Source organism: Rhodnius prolixus, unplaced genomic scaffold (genome assembly GCF_049639745.1).
Source record: "Rhodnius prolixus isolate KJV_2025 unplaced genomic scaffold, Rpr scaffold_22, whole genome shotgun sequence".
Classification (NCBI taxonomy): Eukaryota; Metazoa; Arthropoda; class Insecta; order Hemiptera; family Reduviidae; genus Rhodnius; species Rhodnius prolixus.
The window spans coordinates 499,390-522,474 of NW_027411617.1; the positions used below are offsets into that span (position 1 = coordinate 499,390).

Sequence of the window (23,085 nt, forward strand, 5' to 3'; positions counted from 1 at the left end):
GAGTGGTTTCCGTGCGAATAGGGGATGTGCTGATAATCTGTTTGTGCTTTCCTCCATTGTCTCCCTCAGGCTTATGTCTGGCTCCCCTTTTTTTGCGGTGTTTGTGGATCTAAAGCGAGCCTTTGATTCTATAGATCACAATCTTCTATGGTCTAAACTTATAAAGTTGGGAGTTGGAACCAAGGTGACAAGGATTATTAAAGATTTATATGATAAGGCTAAAATGAGTGTAAACACTAGACTAGGGAATACTGCTGACATTGATGTAACTTGCGGTGTTCTGCAAGGCGAGCCTTTATCGCCTTTACTTTTCAACTTTTTCATATCTGATATTGCTCAGTTTTTTAGATCAAAAGGTGCTTCCGGTTTGTTTTTAAATGGGAACAATCGCTTGCTATTGATGTGTTATGCAGATGATATTGTAATCTTTTCTAGCTCTGTAATTGACTTGCAGCATAACTTGGTGATTTTAGAAGAATATTGTAATGAAAATAATCTTACTGTTAACGCACAAAAAACCAAAATAGTTTACTTTTCAAAGAGCACTCGGCAAAAAAAATTCCGGCCTGTCATACTTAATAAAGAAAGATTAGATATCGTGAAATCATTCACTTACCTAGGTTTACCGTTTAGTTCGACCGGAAGTTTTTATCAAGCTTGTAACCATTTTATGGCAAAAGGGAAATTGGCCTCTTGGAAAGTTCGTAATATTCTAATGAAGTCTCGAGTAACTAGTAATAAAGTTAGAAAGAAATTGCTTAATGCTTTTATTACTTCAACTTTGTTATATGCTGGACAGATTTGGGCAGTCGATTATGTTAATCAAATTGAGAAAGTACAGCTCCAATTTATAAAGCGTATCTTGAATTTAAATATGTCCACCCCTAATAGTTTTATTAGATTAGAATTTGGACTTAACCCATTGAAAGTAGCCGTTTTTAAATTAATGTTGAATTTTTTATTAAAAATTCTGAAAATGCCTTCAGGAAGACTGCCCAGAATCTGCTTTGATGTTCTTTACCAAAAACATTTACAGGGTGCTTTTTGTAAGTATAACTGGATATCTAAATTGAATAGCTTCTTAACACCTATAGGTTCGGCAGAAATTTTACGATCCTTGGACCAACGGGTCATTAAACAAGAGCTCAAGAATCTAATATTACAATTTAAAAATATGTGTTTAAGTGAAGACATCCATTATGTTGTAGATTCTTGCAGATTTAATGCACAGTACAGAAATTTAAGCGCCTTAGGCCTAACAGAGAATTATTTAGATTGGAATTGTTCAATTAATTTAGTAAGGATTGTACTTCAGTTAAGATTAGCAAACCTTAAAATTGCAACTCTGTACTGTAATGGCATTAAATATGTTTTTGACAGTAATAGTATCTGCAGTCTGTGCCATGACTTGGCCCCCGATTCTTTAATCCATTTTCTATTTGACTGCCCCGTCTACCAAGTCTTACGTACATATTACTTAGAAAAGTATATTGATTCCTTGTCACCTCCCCAACATCAGTACCAGACTTTGTTATCAATTGGGTCTAAATTGCAAATGTGTGATGTTTATAACTATGTTTCTGAGGCTGTAAAGATTAAAAGTTTCTTGATGAACGAATGATGTTATTCGGGTTATCCTTTTTTCTTTTTCTTTTTTTATGTTTTTTCTTCCTTAGTTTTTTCATCACCTCTATTATGTATTTTTTTATGTTTACTATGTATTATGTTATTATTTGTATTTTATTACTTTAATTTATGGAATGTGTAGTTTAAGTTCTTTTTTCATTTGTAGCAACTCCGGGCTAAAGGTGTTGCACCTATAAGCTTGTTAATAAAATAAATAAATAAATAAATAAATAAAATTTATCATGTATATGAAGACTACTATTGCGTATAAATGTACGAAATTTCGTAAAAATCTGTCGGGCAAGAAAAGAGATATTTATAGTTAAAGTTTGGTTTCGTTTGAAACAGTGAAATATTTAACTTCAATTATTTCAAAAGTTACTAGATAGATTTTGTTTATATTTTACTTGTATATTGAGAATACTATTATCTTTGAATGTTTAAATTTCGTAAAATTTTGTCGAGTAGGAAACGAGATATTTAGAGTTGAAGTCTGGTTTCGTATGAAACTGTGAAATCATTATCTTCATATATCTCGAAAATTACTTCATAGATTTCGGTAATATTTTACCTGTGTAAGGAGACTACTATTGTCTATAAATGTATGAAATTTCGTTAAATTCTGTCGAGTAGGAATCGAGATATTTAGAGTTGAAGTTTGGTTTCGTATGAAACAGTGATTTCTTTAACTTCAATTATCTCGAAAATTGCTCGATAGATTTCGTTTGAATTTATCATGTATATGAAGACTACTATTGCGTATAAATGTACGAAATTTCGTAAAAATCTGTCGGCCAAGAAAAGAGATATTTATAGTTAAAGTTTGGTTTCGTTTGAAACAGTGAAATATTTAACTTCAATTATTTCAAAAGTTACTAGATAGATTTTGTTTATATTTTACTTGTATATTGAGAATACTATTATCTTTGAATGTTTAAATTTCGTAAAATTTTGTCGAGTAGGAAACGAGATATTTAGAGTTGAAGTCTGGTTTCGTATGAAACTGTGAAATCATTATCTTCATATATCTCGAAAATTACTTCATAGATTTCGGTAATATTTTACCTGTGTAAGGAGACTACTATTGTCTATAAATGTATGAAATTTCGTTAAATTCTGTCGAGTAGGAATCGAGATATTTAGAGTTGAAGTTTGGTTTCGTATGAAACAGTGATTTCTTTAACTTCAATTATCTCGAAAATTGCTCGATAGATTTCGTTTGAATTTATCATGTATATGAAGACTACTATTGCGTATAAATGTACGAAATTTCGTAAAAATCTGTCGGGCAAGAAAAGAGATATTTATAGTTAAAGTTTGGTTTCGTTTGAAACAGTGAAATATTTAACTTCAATTATTTCAAAAGTTACTAGATAGATTTTGTTTATATTTTACTTGTATATTGAGAATACTATTATCTATGAATGTATAAAATTTCGTAAAATTTTGTCGAGTAGGAAACGAGATATTTAGAGTTGAAGTCTGGTTTCGTATGAAACTGTGAAATCTTTATCTTCAATTATCTCGAAAATTACTTCATAGATTTCGGTAATATTTTACCTGTATAAGGAGACTGCTATTGTCAATAAATGTATGAAATTTCGTAAAAATCTATCGAGTAGGATACGAGATATTTAAAGTTAAAATTTGGTTTCGTATGAAACAGTGAAATATTTACCTTCAATTAATTTATCTTTAAATTTAATTATCCCGAAAATTGTTCGATAGATTTCGTTTATATTTATCCTGTATATGAAGACTTCTATTGCGTATAAATATATAAAATTTCGTAAAAATCTGTCGGGCCGGAAAAGAGATATTTATAGTGAAAGTTTGGTTTCGTTTAAAACAGTGAAATTTTAACTTCAATTATTTCAAAAGTTACTAGATAGATTTTGTTTATATTTTACTTGTATATTGAGAATACTATTATCTTTGAATGTATAAAATTTCGTAAAATTCTGTCGAGTAGGAAACGAGATATTAAGAGTTGAAGTCTGGTTTCGTATGAAACTGTGAAATCTTTATCTTCAATTATCTCGAAAATTACTTCATAGATTTCGGTAATATTTTACCTGTATAAGGAGACTACTATTGTCAATAAATGTATGAAATTTCGTAAAAATCTATCGAGTAGGATACGAGATATTTAAAGTTAAAATTTGGTTTCGTATGAAACAGTGAAATATTTACCTTCAATTAATTTATCTTTAAATTTAATTATCCCGAAAATTGTTCGATAGATTTCGTTTATATTTATCCTGTATATGAAGACTTCTATTGCGTATAAATATATAAAATTTCGTAAAAATCTGTCGGGCCGGAAAAGAGATATTTATAGTGAAAGTTTGGTTTCGTTTGAAACAGTGAAATCTTTATCTTCAATTATCTCTAAAATTACTCGATAGATTTCGTTTATATTTTACCTGTAAAAGGAGACTACTATTTTCTATAAATGTATGAAATTTCGTTAAATTCTGTCGAGTAGGAATCGAGATATTTAGAGTTGAAGTTTGGTTTCGTATGAAACAGTGATTTCTTTAACTTCAATTATCTCGAAAATTGCTCGATAGATTTCGTTTGAATTTATCATGTATATGAAGACTACTATTGCGTATAAATGTACGAAATTTCGTAAAAATCTGTCGGCCAAGAAAAGAGATATTTATAGTTAAAGTTTGGTTTCGTTTGAAACAGTGAAATATTTAACTTCAATTATTTCAAAAGTTACTAGATAGATTTTGTTTATATTTTACTTGTATATTGAGAATACTATTATCTATGAATGTATAAAATTTCGTAAAATTTTGTCGAGTAGGAAACGAGATATTTAGAGTTGAAGTCTGGTTTCGTATGAAACTGTGAAATCTTTATCTTCAATTATCTCGAAAATTACTTCATAGATTTCGGTAATATTTTACCTGTATAAGGAGACTGCTATTGTCAATAAATGTATGAAATTTCGTAAAAATCTATCGAGTAGGATACGAGATATTTAAAGTTAAAATTTGGTTTCGTATGAAACAGTGAAATATTTACCTTCAATTAATTTATCTTTAAATTTAATTATCCCGAAAATTGTTCGATAGATTTCGTTTATATTTATCCTGTATATGAAGACTTCTATTGCGTATAAATATATAAAATTTCGTAAAAATCTGTCGGGCCGGAAAAGAGATATTTATAGTGAAAGTTTGGTTTCGTTTAAAACAGTGAAATTTTAACTTCAATTATTTCAAAAGTTACTAGATAGATTTTGTTTATATTTTACTTGTATATTGAGAATACTATTATCTTTGAATGTATAAAATTTCGTAAAATTCTGTCGAGTAGGAAACGAGATATTAAGAGTTGAAGTCTGGTTTCGTATGAAACTGTGAAATCTTTATCTTCAATTATCTCGAAAATTACTTCATAGATTTCGGTAATATTTTACCTGTATAAGGAGACTACTATTGTCAATAAATGTATGAAATTTCGTAAAAATCTATCGAGTAGGATACGAGATATTTAAAGTTAAAATTTGGTTTCGTATGAAACAGTGAAATATTTACCTTCAATTAATTTATCTTTAAATTTAATTATCCCGAAAATTGTTCGATAGATTTCGTTTATATTTATCCTGTATATGAAGACTTCTATTGCGTATAAATATATGAAATTTCGTAAAAATCTGTCGTGTAGGAAACGAGATATTTAGAATTGAAGTCTGTTTTCGTATGAAACAGTGAAATATTTAACTTTAATTATTTCAAAAACTACTCGATAAGTTTTTTTTTTTTTTTTTTTTTTTTTTTTTTTTTTTTTTTTTTTTGCGCATCAACAGCTGAGGTCATTAGCGCCCGGAGCTTTTTCCAGTGCACTGCCGGCCTCCGGACAGTGTTCTCTCGTTACAGACAACACTGTCCATCACCGGACAGTGAGCTGTAAGAAGCTCCTAGGAAGAGAAAATCTAAGGGTCAGCTGCTGGATTCGAACCCGGGACCTCCGCGTGGGAGTCCAGTATGCTAACCTCATAGCTAATCCCTTCCCTACTCGATAAGTTTCATTTATATTTTACCTGTGCATGGAGACTAATTTGTCTAAAAAATGTATAAAATTTGGTATGTTTCTGTCGAGTAGGAATCGAGATATTTAGAGTTGAAGTTTGGTTTCGTATGAAACAGTGATTTCTTTAACTTCAATTATCTCGAAAATTGCTCGATAGATTTCGTTTGAATTTATCATGTATATGAAGACTACTATTGCGTATAAATGTACGAAATTTCGTAAAAATCTGTCGGCCAAGAAAAGAGATATTTATAGTTAAAGTTTGGTTTCGTTTGAAACAGTGAAATATTTAACTTCAATTATTTCAAAAGTTACTAGATAGATTTTGTTTATATTTTACTTGTATATTGAGAATACTATTATCTTTGAATGTTTAAATTTCGTAAAATTTTGTCGAGTAGGAAACGAGATATTTAGAGTTGAAGTCTGGTTTCGTATGAAACTGTGAAATCATTATCTTCATATATCTCGAAAATTACTTCATAGATTTCGGTAATATTTTACCTGTGTAAGGAGACTACTATTGTCTATAAATGTATGAAATTTCGTTAAATTCTGTCGAGTAGGAATCGAGATATTTAGAGTTGAAGTTTGGTTTCGTATGAAACAGTGATTTCTTTAACTTCAATTATCTCGAAAATTGCTCGATAGATTTCGTTTGAATTTATCATGTATATGAAGACTACTATTGCGTATAAATGTACGAAATTTCGTAAAAATCTGTCGGGCAAGAAAAGAGATATTTATAGTTAAAGTTTGGTTTCGTTTGAAACAGTGAAATATTTAACTTCAATTATTTCAAAAGTTACTAGATAGATTTTGTTTATATTTTACTTGTATATTGAGAATACTATTATCTATGAATGTATAAAATTTCGTAAAATTTTGTCGAGTAGGAAACGAGATATTTAGAGTTGAAGTCTGGTTTCGTATGAAACTGTGAAATCTTTATCTTCAATTATCTCGAAAATTACTTCATAGATTTCGGTAATATTTTACCTGTATAAGGAGACTGCTATTGTCAATAAATGTATGAAATTTCGTAAAAATCTATCGAGTAGGATACGAGATATTTAAAGTTAAAATTTGGTTTCGTATGAAACAGTGAAATATTTACCTTCAATTAATTTATCTTTAAATTTAATTATCCCGAAAATTGTTCGATAGATTTCGTTTATATTTATCCTGTATATGAAGACTTCTATTGCGTATAAATATATAAAATTTCGTAAAAATCTGTCGGGCCGGAAAAGAGATATTTATAGTGAAAGTTTGGTTTCGTTTAAAACAGTGAAATTTTAACTTCAATTATTTCAAAAGTTACTAGATAGATTTTGTTTATATTTTACTTGTATATTGAGAATACTATTATCTTTGAATGTATAAAATTTCGTAAAATTCTGTCGAGTAGGAAACGAGATATTAAGAGTTGAAGTCTGGTTTCGTATGAAACTGTGAAATCTTTATCTTCAATTATCTCGAAAATTACTTCATAGATTTCGGTAATATTTTACCTGTATAAGGAGACTACTATTGTCAATAAATGTATGAAATTTCGTAAAAATCTATCGAGTAGGATACGAGATATTTAAAGTTAAAATTTGGTTTCGTATGAAACAGTGAAATATTTACCTTCAATTAATTTATCTTTAAATTTAATTATCCCGAAAATTGTTCGATAGATTTCGTTTATATTTATCCTGTATATGAAGACTTCTATTGCGTATAAATATATAAAATTTCGTAAAAATCTGTCGGGCCGGAAAAGAGATATTTATAGTGAAAGTTTGGTTTCGTTTGAAACAGTGAAATCTTTATCTTCAATTATCTCTAAAATTACTCGATAGATTTCGTTTATATTTTACCTGTAAAAGGAGACTACTATTTTCTATAAATGTATGAAATTTCGTTAAATTCTGTCGAGTAGGAATCGAGATATTTAGAGTTGAAGTTTGGTTTCGTATGAAACAGTGATTTCTTTAACTTCAATTATCTCGAAAATTGCTCGATAGATTTCGTTTGAATTTATCATGTATATGAAGACTACTATTGCGTATAAATGTACGAAATTTCGTAAAAATCTGTCGGCCAAGAAAAGAGATATTTATAGTTAAAGTTTGGTTTCGTTTGAAACAGTGAAATATTTAACTTCAATTATTTCAAAAGTTACTAGATAGATTTTGTTTATATTTTACTTGTATATTGAGAATACTATTATCTATGAATGTATAAAATTTCGTAAAATTTTGTCGAGTAGGAAACGAGATATTTAGAGTTGAAGTCTGGTTTCGTATGAAACTGTGAAATCTTTATCTTCAATTATCTCGAAAATTACTTCATAGATTTCGGTAATATTTTACCTGTATAAGGAGACTGCTATTGTCAATAAATGTATGAAATTTCGTAAAAATCTATCGAGTAGGATACGAGATATTTAAAGTTAAAATTTGGTTTCGTATGAAACAGTGAAATATTTACCTTCAATTAATTTATCTTTAAATTTAATTATCCCGAAAATTGTTCGATAGATTTCGTTTATATTTATCCTGTATATGAAGACTTCTATTGCGTATAAATATATAAAATTTCGTAAAAATCTGTCGGGCCGGAAAAGAGATATTTATAGTGAAAGTTTGGTTTCGTTTAAAACAGTGAAATTTTAACTTCAATTATTTCAAAAGTTACTAGATAGATTTTGTTTATATTTTACTTGTATATTGAGAATACTATTATCTTTGAATGTATAAAATTTCGTAAAATTCTGTCGAGTAGGAAACGAGATATTAAGAGTTGAAGTCTGGTTTCGTATGAAACTGTGAAATCTTTATCTTCAATTATCTCGAAAATTACTTCATAGATTTCGGTAATATTTTACCTGTATAAGGAGACTACTATTGTCAATAAATGTATGAAATTTCGTAAAAATCTATCGAGTAGGATACGAGATATTTAAAGTTAAAATTTGGTTTCGTATGAAACAGTGAAATATTTACCTTCAATTAATTTATCTTTAAATTTAATTATCCCGAAAATTGTTCGATAGATTTCGTTTATATTTATCCTGTATATGAAGACTTCTATTGCGTATAAATATATGAAATTTCGTAAAAATCTGTCGTGTAGGAAACGAGATATTTAGAATTGAAGTCTGTTTTCGTATGAAACAGTGAAATATTTAACTTTAATTATTTCAAAAACTACTCGATAAGTTTTTTTTTTTTTTTTTTTTTTTTTTTTTTTTTTTTTTTTTTTGCGCATCAACAGCTGAGGTCATTAGCGCCCGGAGCTTTTTCCAGTGCACTGCCGGCCTCCGGACAGTGTTCTCTCGTTACAGACAACACTGTCCATCACCGGACAGTGAGCTGTAAGAAGCTCCTAGGAAGAGAAAATCTAAGGGTCAGCTGCTGGATTCGAACCCGGGACCTCCGCGTGGGAGTCCAGTATGCTAACCTCATAGCTAATCCCTTCCCTACTCGATAAGTTTCATTTATATTTTACCTGTGCATGGAGACTAATTTGTCTAAAAAATGTATAAAATTTGGTATGTTTCTGTCGAGTAGGAATCGAGATATTTAGAGTTGAAGTTTGGTTTCGTATGAAACAGTGATTTCTTTAACTTCAATTATCTCGAAAATTGCTCGATAGATTTCGTTTGAATTTATCATGTATATGAAGACTACTATTGCGTATAAATGTACGAAATTTCGTAAAAATCTGTCGGCCAAGAAAAGAGATATTTATAGTTAAAGTTTGGTTTCGTTTGAAACAGTGAAATATTTAACTTCAATTATTTCAAAAGTTACTAGATAGATTTTGTTTATATTTTACTTGTATATTGAGAATACTATTATCTATGAATGTATAAAATTTCGTAAAATTTTGTCGAGTAGGAAACGAGATATTTAGAGTTGAAGTCTGGTTTCGTATGAAACTGTGAAATCTTTATCTTCAATTATCTCGAAAATTACTTCATAGATTTCGGTAATATTTTACCTGTATAAGGAGACTGCTATTGTCAATAAATGTATGAAATTTCGTAAAAATCTATCGAGTAGGATACGAGATATTTAAAGTTAAAATTTGGTTTCGTATGAAACAGTGAAATATTTACCTTCAATTAATTTATCTTTAAATTTAATTATCCCGAAAATTGTTCGATAGATTTCGTTTATATTTATCCTGTATATGAAGACTTCTATTGCGTATAAATATATAAAATTTCGTAAAAATCTGTCGGGCCGGAAAAGAGATATTTATAGTGAAAGTTTGGTTTCGTTTAAAACAGTGAAATTTTAACTTCAATTATTTCAAAAGTTACTAGATAGATTTTGTTTATATTTTACTTGTATATTGAGAATACTATTATCTTTGAATGTATAAAATTTCGTAAAATTCTGTCGAGTAGGAAACGAGATATTAAGAGTTGAAGTCTGGTTTCGTATGAAACTGTGAAATCTTTATCTTCAATTATCTCGAAAATTACTTCATAGATTTCGGTAATATTTTACCTGTATAAGGAGACTACTATTGTCAATAAATGTATGAAATTTCGTAAAAATCTATCGAGTAGGATACGAGATATTTAAAGTTAAAATTTGGTTTCGTATGAAACAGTGAAATATTTACCTTCAATTAATTTATCTTTAAATTTAATTATCCCGAAAATTGTTCGATAGATTTCGTTTATATTTATCCTGTATATGAAGACTTCTATTGCGTATAAATATATGAAATTTCGTAAAAATCTGTCGTGTAGGAAACGAGATATTTAGAATTGAAGTCTGTTTTCGTATGAAACAGTGAAATATTTAACTTTAATTATTTCAAAAACTACTCGATAAGTTTTTTTTTTTTTTTTTTTTTTTTTTTTTTTTTTTTTTTTTTTGCGCATCAACAGCTGAGGTCATTAGCGCCCGGAGCTTTTTCCAGTGCACTGCCGGCCTCCGGACAGTGTTCTCTCGTTACAGACAACACTGTCCATCACCGGACAGTGAGCTGTAAGAAGCTCCTAGGAAGAGAAAATCTAAGGGTCAGCTGCTGGATTCGAACCCGGGACCTCCGCGTGGGAGTCCAGTATGCTAACCTCATAGCTAATCCCTTCCCTACTCGATAAGTTTCATTTATATTTTACCTGTGCATGGAGACTAATTTGTCTAAAAAATGTATAAAATTTGGTATGTTTCTGTCGAGTAGGAATCGAGATATTTAGAGTTGAAGTTTGGTTTCGTATGAAACAGTGATTTCTTTAACTTCAATTATCTCGAAAATTGCTCGATAGATTTCGTTTGAATTTATCATGTATATGAAGACTACTATTGCGTATAAATGTACGAAATTTCGTAAAAATCTGTCGGGCAAGAAAAGAGATATTTATAGTTAAAGTTTGGTTTCGTTTGAAACAGTGAAATATTTAACTTCAATTATTTCAAAAGTTACTAGATAGATTTTGTTTATATTTTACTTGTATATTGAGAATACTATTATCTTTGAATGTTTAAATTTCGTAAAATTTTGTCGAGTAGGAAACGAGATATTTAGAGTTGAAGTCTGGTTTCGTATGAAACTGTGAAATCATTATCTTCATATATCTCGAAAATTACTTCATAGATTTCGGTAATATTTTACCTGTGTAAGGAGACTACTATTGTCTATAAATGTATGAAATTTCGTTAAATTCTGTCGAGTAGGAATCGAGATATTTAGAGTTGAAGTTTGGTTTCGTATGAAACAGTGATTTCTTTAACTTCAATTATCTCGAAAATTGCTCGATAGATTTCGTTTGAATTTATCATGTATATGAAGACTACTATTGCGTATAAATGTACGAAATTTCGTAAAAATCTGTCGGGCAAGAAAAGAGATATTTATAGTTAAAGTTTGGTTTCGTTTGAAACAGTGAAATATTTAACTTCAATTATTTCAAAAGTTACTAGATAGATTTTGTTTATATTTTACTTGTATATTGAGAATACTATTATCTATGAATGTATAAAATTTCGTAAAATTTTGTCGAGTAGGAAACGAGATATTTAGAGTTGAAGTCTGGTTTCGTATGAAACTGTGAAATCTTTATCTTCAATTATCTCGAAAATTACTTCATAGATTTCGGTAATATTTTACCTGTATAAGGAGACTGCTATTGTCAATAAATGTATGAAATTTCGTAAAAATCTATCGAGTAGGATACGAGATATTTAAAGTTAAAATTTGGTTTCGTATGAAACAGTGAAATATTTACCTTCAATTAATTTATCTTTAAATTTAATTATCCCGAAAATTGTTCGATAGATTTCGTTTATATTTATCCTGTATATGAAGACTTCTATTGCGTATAAATATATAAAATTTCGTAAAAATCTGTCGGGCCGGAAAAGAGATATTTATAGTGAAAGTTTGGTTTCGTTTAAAACAGTGAAATTTTAACTTCAATTATTTCAAAAGTTACTAGATAGATTTTGTTTATATTTTACTTGTATATTGAGAATACTATTATCTTTGAATGTATAAAATTTCGTAAAATTCTGTCGAGTAGGAAACGAGATATTAAGAGTTGAAGTCTGGTTTCGTATGAAACTGTGAAATCTTTATCTTCAATTATCTCGAAAATTACTTCATAGATTTCGGTAATATTTTACCTGTATAAGGAGACTACTATTGTCAATAAATGTATGAAATTTCGTAAAAATCTATCGAGTAGGATACGAGATATTTAAAGTTAAAATTTGGTTTCGTATGAAACAGTGAAATATTTACCTTCAATTAATTTATCTTTAAATTTAATTATCCCGAAAATTGTTCGATAGATTTCGTTTATATTTATCCTGTATATGAAGACTTCTATTGCGTATAAATATATAAAATTTCGTAAAAATCTGTCGGGCCGGAAAAGAGATATTTATAGTGAAAGTTTGGTTTCGTTTGAAACAGTGAAATCTTTATCTTCAATTATCTCTAAAATTACTCGATAGATTTCGTTTATATTTTACCTGTAAAAGGAGACTACTATTTTCTATAAATGTATGAAATTTCGTTAAATTCTGTCGAGTAGGAATCGAGATATTTAGAGTTGAAGTTTGGTTTCGTATGAAACAGTGATTTCTTTAACTTCAATTATCTCGAAAATTGCTCGATAGATTTCGTTTGAATTTATCATGTATATGAAGACTACTATTGCGTATAAATGTACGAAATTTCGTAAAAATCTGTCGGCCAAGAAAAGAGATATTTATAGTTAAAGTTTGGTTTCGTTTGAAACAGTGAAATATTTAACTTCAATTATTTCAAAAGTTACTAGATAGATTTTGTTTATATTTTACTTGTATATTGAGAATACTATTATCTATGAATGTATAAAATTTCGTAAAATTTTGTCGAGTAGGAAACGAGATATTTAGAGTTGAAGTCTGGTTTCGTATGAAACTGTGAAATCTTTATCTTCAATTATCTCGAAAATTACTTCATAGATTTCGGTAATATTTTACCTGTATAAGGAGACTGCTATTGTCAATAAATGTATGAAATTTCGTAAAAATCTATCGAGTAGGATACGAGATATTTAAAGTTAAAATTTGGTTTCGTATGAAACAGTGAAATATTTACCTTCAATTAATTTATCTTTAAATTTAATTATCCCGAAAATTGTTCGATAGATTTCGTTTATATTTATCCTGTATATGAAGACTTCTATTGCGTATAAATATATAAAATTTCGTAAAAATCTGTCGGGCCGGAAAAGAGATATTTATAGTGAAAGTTTGGTTTCGTTTAAAACAGTGAAATTTTAACTTCAATTATTTCAAAAGTTACTAGATAGATTTTGTTTATATTTTACTTGTATATTGAGAATACTATTATCTTTGAATGTATAAAATTTCGTAAAATTCTGTCGAGTAGGAAACGAGATATTAAGAGTTGAAGTCTGGTTTCGTATGAAACTGTGAAATCTTTATCTTCAATTATCTCGAAAATTACTTCATAGATTTCGGTAATATTTTACCTGTATAAGGAGACTACTATTGTCAATAAATGTATGAAATTTCGTAAAAATCTATCGAGTAGGATACGAGATATTTAAAGTTAAAATTTGGTTTCGTATGAAACAGTGAAATATTTACCTTCAATTAATTTATCTTTAAATTTAATTATCCCGAAAATTGTTCGATAGATTTCGTTTATATTTATCCTGTATATGAAGACTTCTATTGCGTATAAATATATGAAATTTCGTAAAAATCTGTCGTGTAGGAAACGAGATATTTAGAATTGAAGTCTGTTTTCGTATGAAACAGTGAAATATTTAACTTTAATTATTTCAAAAACTACTCGATAAGTTTTTTTTTTTTTTTTTTTTTTTTTTTTTTTTTTTTTTTTTTTTTGCGCATCAACAGCTGAGGTCATTAGCGCCCGGAGCTTTTTCCAGTGCACTGCCGGCCTCCGGACAGTGTTCTCTCGTTACAGACAACACTGTCCATCACCGGACAGTGAGCTGTAAGAAGCTCCTAGGAAGAGAAAATCTAAGGGTCAGCTGCTGGATTCGAACCCGGGACCTCCGCGTGGGAGTCCAGTATGCTAACCTCATAGCTAATCCCTTCCCTACTCGATAAGTTTCATTTATATTTTACCTGTGCATGGAGACTAATTTGTCTAAAAAATGTATAAAATTTGGTATGTTTCTGTCGAGTAGGAATCGAGATATTTAGAGTTGAAGTTTGGTTTCGTATGAAACAGTGATTTCTTTAACTTCAATTATCTCGAAAATTGCTCGATAGATTTCGTTTGAATTTATCATGTATATGAAGACTACTATTGCGTATAAATGTACGAAATTTCGTAAAAATCTGTCGGGCAAGAAAAGAGATATTTATAGTTAAAGTTTGGTTTCGTTTGAAACAGTGAAATATTTAACTTCAATTATTTCAAAAGTTACTAGATAGATTTTGTTTATATTTTACTTGTATATTGAGAATACTATTATCTTTGAATGTTTAAATTTCGTAAAATTTTGTCGAGTAGGAAACGAGATATTTAGAGTTGAAGTCTGGTTTCGTATGAAACTGTGAAATCATTATCTTCATATATCTCGAAAATTACTTCATAGATTTCGGTAATATTTTACCTGTGTAAGGAGACTACTATTGTCTATAAATGTATGAAATTTCGTTAAATTCTGTCGAGTAGGAATCGAGATATTTAGAGTTGAAGTTTGGTTTCGTATGAAACAGTGATTTCTTTAACTTCAATTATCTCGAAAATTGCTCGATAGATTTCGTTTGAATTTATCATGTATATGAAGACTACTATTGCGTATAAATGTACGAAATTTCGTAAAAATCTGTCGGGCAAGAAAAGAGATATTTATAGTTAAAGTTTGGTTTCGTTTGAAACAGTGAAATATTTAACTTCAATTATTTCAAAAGTTACTAGATAGATTTTGTTTATATTTTACTTGTATATTGAGAATACTATTATCTATGAATGTATAAAATTTCGTAAAATTTTGTCGAGTAGGAAACGAGATATTTAGAGTTGAAGTCTGGTTTCGTATGAAACTGTGAAATCTTTATCTTCAATTATCTCGAAAATTACTTCATAGATTTCGGTAATATTTTACCTGTATAAGGAGACTGCTATTGTCAATAAATGTATGAAATTTCGTAAAAATCTATCGAGTAGGATACGAGATATTTAAAGTTAAAATTTGGTTTCGTATGAAACAGTGAAATATTTACCTTCAATTAATTTATCTTTAAATTTAATTATCCCGAAAATTGTTCGATAGATTTCGTTTATATTTATCCTGTATATGAAGACTTCTATTGCGTATAAATATATAAAATTTCGTAAAAATCTGTCGGGCCGGAAAAGAGATATTTATAGTGAAAGTTTGGTTTCGTTTAAAACAGTGAAATTTTAACTTCAATTATTTCAAAAGTTACTAGATAGATTTTGTTTATATTTTACTTGTATATTGAGAATACTATTATCTTTGAATGTATAAAATTTCGTAAAATTCTGTCGAGTAGGAAACGAGATATTAAGAGTTGAAGTCTGGTTTCGTATGAAACTGTGAAATCTTTATCTTCAATTATCTCGAAAATTACTTCATAGATTTCGGTAATATTTTACCTGTATAAGGAGACTACTATTGTCAATAAATGTATGAAATTTCGTAAAAATCTATCGAGTAGGATACGAGATATTTAAAGTTAAAATTTGGTTTCGTATGAAACAGTGAAATATTTACCTTCAATTAATTTATCTTTAAATTTAATTATCCCGAAAATTGTTCGATAGATTTCGTTTATATTTATCCTGTATATGAAGACTTCTATTGCGTATAAATATATAAAATTTCGTAAAAATCTGTCGGGCCGGAAAAGAGATATTTATAGTGAAAGTTTGGTTTCGTTTGAAACAGTGAAATCTTTATCTTCAATTATCTCTAAAATTACTCGATAGATTTCGTTTATATTTTACCTGTAAAAGGAGACTACTATTTTCTATAAATGTATGAAATTTCGTTAAATTCTGTCGAGTAGGAATCGAGATATTTAGAGTTGAAGTTTGGTTTCGTATGAAACAGTGATTTCTTTAACTTCAATTATCTCGAAAATTGCTCGATAGATTTCGTTTGAATTTATCATGTATATGAAGACTACTATTGCGTATAAATGTACGAAATTTCGTAAAAATCTGTCGGCCAAGAAAAGAGATATTTATAGTTAAAGTTTGGTTTCGTTTGAAACAGTGAAATATTTAACTTCAATTATTTCAAAAGTTACTAGATAGATTTTGTTTATATTTTACTTGTATATTGAGAATACTATTATCTATGAATGTATAAAATTTCGTAAAATTTTGTCGAGTAGGAAACGAGATATTTAGAGTTGAAGTCTGGTTTCGTATGAAACTGTGAAATCTTTATCTTCAATTATCTCGAAAATTACTTCATAGATTTCGGTAATATTTTACCTGTATAAGGAGACTGCTATTGTCAATAAATGTATGAAATTTCGTAAAAATCTATCGAGTAGGATACGAGATATTTAAAGTTAAAATTTGGTTTCGTATGAAACAGTGAAATATTTACCTTCAATTAATTTATCTTTAAATTTAATTATCCCGAAAATTGTTCGATAGATTTCGTTTATATTTATCCTGTATATGAAGACTTCTATTGCGTATAAATATATAAAATTTCGTAAAAATCTGTCGGGCCGGAAAAGAGATATTTATAGTGAAAGTTTGGTTTCGTTTAAAACAGTGAAATTTTAACTTCAATTATTTCAAAAGTTACTAGATAGATTTTGTTTATATTTTACTTGTATATTGAGAATACTATTATCTTTGAATGTATAAAATTTCGTAAAATTCTGTCGAGTAGGAAACGAGATATTAAGAGTTGAAGTCTGGTTTCGTATGAAACTGTGAAATCTTTATCTTCAATTATCTCGAAAATTACTTCATAGATTTCGGTAATATTTTACCTGTATAAGGAGACTACTATTGTCAATAAATGTATGAAATTTCGTAAAAATCTATCGAGTAGGATACGAGATATTTAAAGTTAAAATTTGGTTTCGTATGAAACAGTGAAATATTTACCTTCAATTAATTTATCTTTAAATTTAATTATCCCGAAAATTGTTCGATAGATTTCGTTTATATTTATCCTGTATATGAAGACTTCTATTGCGTATAAATATATGAAATTTCGTAAAAATCTGTCGTGTAGGAAACGAGATATTTAGAATTGAAGTCTGTTTTCGTATGAAACAGTGAAATATTTAACTTTAATTATTTCAAAAACTACTCGATAAGTTTTTTTTTTTTTTTTTTTTTTTTTTTTTTTTTTTTTTTTTTTGCGCATCAACAGCTGAGGTCATTAGCGCCCGGAGCTTTTTCCAGTGCACTGCCGGCCTCCGGACAGTGTTCTCTCGTTACAGACAACACTGTCCATCACCGGACAGTGAGCTGTAAGAAGCTCCTAGGAAGAGAAAATCTAAGGGTCAGCTGCTGGATTCGAACCCGGGACCTCCGCGTGGGAGTCCAGTATGCTAACCTCATAGCTAATCCCTTCCCTACTCGATAAGTTTCATTTATATTTTACCTGTGCATGGAGACTAATTTGTCTAAAAAATGTATAAAATTTGGTATGTTTCTGTCGAGTAGGAATCGAGATATTTAGAGTTGAAGTTTGGTTTCGTATGAAACAGTGATTTCTTTAACTTCAATTATCTCGAAAATTGCTCGATAGATTTCGTTTGAATTTATCATGTATATGAAGACTACTATTGCGTATAAATGTACGAAATTTCGTAAAAATCTGTCGGCCAAGAAAAGAGATATTTATAGTTAAAGTTTGGTTTCGTTTGAAACAGTGAAATATTTAACTTCAATTATTTCAAAAGTTACTAGATAGATTTTGTTTATATTTTACTTGTATATTGAGAATACTATTATCTATGAATGTATAAAATTTCGTAAAATTTTGTCGAGTAGGAAACGAGATATTTAGAGTTGAAGTCTGGTTTCGTATGAAACTGTGAAATCTTTATCTTCAATTATCTCGAAAATTACTTCATAGATTTCGGTAATATTTTACCTGTATAAGGAGACTGCTATTGTCAATAAATGTATGAAATTTCGTAAAAATCTATCGAGTAGGATACGAGATATTTAAAGTTAAAATTTGGTTTCGTATGAAACAGTGAAATCTTTATCTTCAATTATCTCTTAAATTACTCGATATATTTCGTTTATATTTTACCTGTATATGGAGACTACTATTGTCCTTAAATATATGAAATTTCGTAAAAATCTGTCTAGTAGGAAACGAGATATTTAAAGTTAAAGTTTGGTTTTGTTTGAAACAGTGAAATATTTATCTTCAATTATCTCAAAAACTACTCGATAGATTTCGTTTAAATTTTTATCCTATATATGAAGACTACTATTGCGTATAAATGTATGAAATTTCGTAAAATTCTGTCGAGTAGGAAACGAGATATTTAGAGTTGAAGTTTGGTTATGTATGAAACAGTGATATCTTTAACTTCAATTATCTCGAAAATTGCTCGATAGATTTCGTTCAAATTTATCATGTATATGAAGACTACTATTGCGTATAAATGTACGAAATTTCGTAAAAATCTGTCGGGCAAGAAAAGAGATATTTATAGTTAAAGTTTGGTTTCGTTTGAAACAGTGAAATATTTAACTTCAATTATTTCAAAAGTTACTAGATAGATTTTGTTTATATTTTACTTGTATATTGAGAATACTATTATCTTTGAATGTATAAACTTTCGTAAAATTCTGTCGAGTAGGAAACGAGATATTTAGAGTTGAAGTCTGGTTTCGTATGAAACAGTGAAATATTTACCTTCAATTAATTTATCTTTAAATTTAATTATCCCGAAAATTGTTCGATAGATTTCGTTTATATTTATCCTGTATATGAAGACTTCTATTGCGTATAAATATATAAAATTTCGTAAAAATCTGTCGGGCCGGAAAAGAGATATTTATAGTTAAAGTTTGGTTTCGTTTGAAACAGTGAAATATTTAACTTCAATTATTTCAAAAGTTACTAGATAGATTTTGTTTATATTTTACTTGTATATTGAGAATACTATTATCTATGAATGTTTAAATTTCGTAAAATTTTGTCGAGTAGGAAACGAGATATTTAGAGTTGAAGTCTGGTTTCGTATGAAACTGTGAAATCATTATCTTCATATATCTCGAAAATTACTTCATAGATTTCGGTAATATTTTACCTGTATAAGGAGACTACTATTGTCTATAAATGTATGAAATTTCGTAAAATTCTGTCGAGTAGGAAACGAGATATTTAAAGTTAAAGTTTGGTTTCGTTTGAAACAGTGAAATCTTTATCTTCAATTATCTCTAAAATTACTCGATAGATTTCGTTTATATTTTACCTGTAAAAGGAGACTACTATTTTCTATAAATGTATGAAATTTCGTAAGATTCTGTCGAGTAGGATACGAGATATTTAGAGATGAAATTTGGTTTCGAATGAAACAGTGATATCTTTAAATTTAATTATACCGAAAATTGTTTGATAGATTTCGTTTATATTTATCCTGTATATGAAGACTTCTATTGCGTATAAATATATGAAATTTCGTAAAAATCTGTCGTGTAGGAAACGAGATATTTAGAATTGAAGTCTGTTTTCGTATGAAACAGTGAAATATTTAACTTTAATTATTTCAAAAACTACTCGATACGTTTCATTTATATTTTACCTGTGCATGGAGACTAATTTGTCTAAAAAATGTATAAAATTTGGTATGTTTCTGTCGAGTAGGAATCGAGATATTTAGAGTTGAAGTTTGGTTTCGTATGAAACAGTGATTTCTTTAACTTCAATTATCTCGAAAATTGCTCGATAGATTTCGTTTAAATTTATCATGTATATGAAGACTACTATTGCGTATAAATGTACGAAATTTCGTAAAAATCTGTCGGGCAAGAAAAGAGATATTTATAGTTAAAGTTTGGTTTCGTTTGAAACAGTGAAATATTTAACTTCAATTATTTCAAAAGTTACTAGATAGATTTTGTTTATATTTTACTTGTATATTGAGAATACTATTATCTATGAATGTTTAAATTTCGTAAAATTTTGTCGAGTAGGAAACGAGATATTTAGAGTTGAAGTCTGGTTTCGTATGAAACTGTGAAATCATTATCTTCATATATCTCGAAAATTACTTCATAGATTTCGGTAATATTTTACCTGTATAAGGAGACTGCTATTGTCAATAAATGTATGAAATTTCGTAAAAATCTATCGAGTAGGATACGAGATATTTAAAGTTAAAATTTGGTTTCGTATGAAACAGTGAAATCTTTATCTTCAATTATCTCTTAAATTACTCGATATATTTCGTTTATATTTTACCTGTATATGGAGACTACTATTGTCCTTAAATATATGAAATTTCGTAAAAATCTGTCTAGTAGGAAACGAGATATTTAAAGTTAAAATTTGGTTTTGTTTGAAACAGTGAAATATTTATCTTCAATTATCTCAAAAACTACTCGATAGATTTCGTTTAAATTTTTATCCTATATATGAAGACTACTATTGCGTATAAATGTATGAAATTTCGTAAAATTCTGTCGAGTAGGAAACGAGATATTTAGAGTTGAAGTTTGGTTATGTATGAAACAGTGATATCTTTAACTTCAATTATCTCGAAAATTGCTCGATAGATTTCGTTCAAATTTATCATGTATATGAAGACTACTATTGCGTATAAATGTACGAAATTTCGTAAAAATCTGTCGGGCAAGAAAAGAGATATTTATAGTTAAAGTTTGGTTTCGTTTGAAACAGTGAAATATTTAACTTCAATTATTTCAAAAGTTACTAGATAGATTTTGTTTATATTTTACTTGTATATTGAGAATACTATTATCTTTGAATGTATAAACTTTCGTAAAATTCTGTCGAGTAGGAAACGAGATATTAAGAGTTGAAGTCTGGTTTCGTATGAAACTGTGAAATATTTACCTTCAATTAATTTATCTTTAAATTTAATTATCCCGAAAATTGTTCGATAGATTTCGTTTATATTTATCCTGTATATGAAGACTTCTATTGCGTATAAATATATAAAATTTCGTAAAAATCTGTCGGGCCGGAAAAGAGATATTTATACTTAAAGTTTGGTTTCGTTTAAAACAGTGAAATATTTAACTTCAATTATTTCAAAACCTACTCGATAGATTTCGTTTATATTTTACTTGTATATTGGGAATACTATTATCTATGAATGTACAAAATTTCGTAAAATTCTGTCGAGTAGGAAACGAGATATTTAGAGTTGAAGTCTGTTTTCGTATGAAACAAAGAAATATTTAACTTTAATTATTTCAAAAACTACTCGATACATTTCGTTTATATTTTACCTGTACATGGAGACTACTATTGTCTACTAAATGTATAAAATTTCGTAAAATTCTGCCGTGTAGGAAACGAGATATTTAGAATTGAAGTCTGTTTTCGTATGAAACAGTGAAATCTTTATCTTCAATTATCTCTTAAATTACTCGATAGATTTCGTTTATATTTTACCTGTATAAGGAGACTACTGTTGTCAATAAATGTATGAAATTTCGTAAAAATCTATCGAGTAGGAAACGAGATATTTATAGTTAAAGTTTGGTTTCGTTTGAAACAGTGAAATATTTAACTTCAATTATTTCAAAAGTTACTAGATAGATTTTGTTTATATTTTACTTGTATATTGAGAATACTATTATCTATGAATGTATAAAATTTCGTAAAAATCTATCGGGTAGGAAACGAGATATTTAGAGTTAAGTTTTGGTTTCGTTTGAAACAGTGAAATCTTTAACTTGGATTATCTCGAAAACTACACGATTGATTTTATTTATATTTCACCTGTATATGAAGACTACTATTGTCTATAAATGTATAAAATATCGTAAAAATCTGTCAAGAAGGAAACGAGATATTTATAGTTAAATTTTGGTTTCGGTTAAAACAGTGAAATCTTTAACTTCAAATATCTGGAAAACTACTATCATTCAAATATATAACAACTTTCCTAGAATTCTGATACCTAGTTTATAGTAGCTATCTTTCCCTACCAATTCCGGTTGCGTTCTAGACTTTAGAAGTCTTAGTAGAACGCTAAATATTTTGATAGTTTATTAAAATTAACATTACTTTGAAATGTTGAAATATAATACACCAACCTCTTACTCCCCACAAAATGTTATAATACACTGTTGAAAGAGTCTTTACACATTATAGCGGCAAAAATATGTCGATTTATGGATCAATATAGCTAGAACACTTGTTTTAAGTATATTAATTTTTAATGGTCGACCTACATTTGACTTAAACTAGATTTATTGTACAATACTATTATTTTTGACTTTTTATAATACTTAAACGATTAAAAATAAAAAATCTCACCACACAACTGCTGATCCAATTTGGTGCTCGATTCAATCTGCCGTCCTTTGCAGAACTCCAATATCGCTTCAAGAGCATTGGCCCTGTTCAACTGGGCAGCATTGAATTCTCTAAATGGATGGTCGTCACGGAGCAGGGCAAGTAAACTACGGAGAAGCAGTGCAAGGGGTGAGCCAGGTGCATTCAACCAAGCTTGGGGTGCTCTGAGTACCAGGGTTACAATGATGAATGGATCAGTAAGAATGTAATCGCAACTGGCGTTAACTTGTAACTCATCGGTCCAGGTTGACAACAGGCCTCCTCGATCACAACAGGTGTCTAAGATGGCCTGAAGAAAAAACATTTACAAATATTAACTAAATATAAAAAAGAAAGAGAATTTTGTTTTGAAGATTACATTACATAAAAATATCCCACTTCCTTAA

General features: G+C 28.5%; 1 protein-coding gene across 8 annotated transcripts in view; it reads right to left on the minus strand.

Annotated features, from left to right (window-relative positions):
• Positions 1-23,085, minus strand: part of mv (lysosomal-trafficking regulator mauve) — a 97,944-nt gene that overhangs the window by 17,429 nt on the left and 57,430 nt on the right. For all 8 annotated transcript variants that reach the window (XM_074134623.1, XM_074134622.1, XM_074134620.1 and 5 more), the window contains one exon: positions 22,661-22,988. In XM_074134623.1, the coding sequence (XP_073990724.1) occupies positions 22,661-22,988 (328 nt within the window). The remainder of the gene's footprint in view (positions 1-22,660; positions 22,989-23,085) is intronic.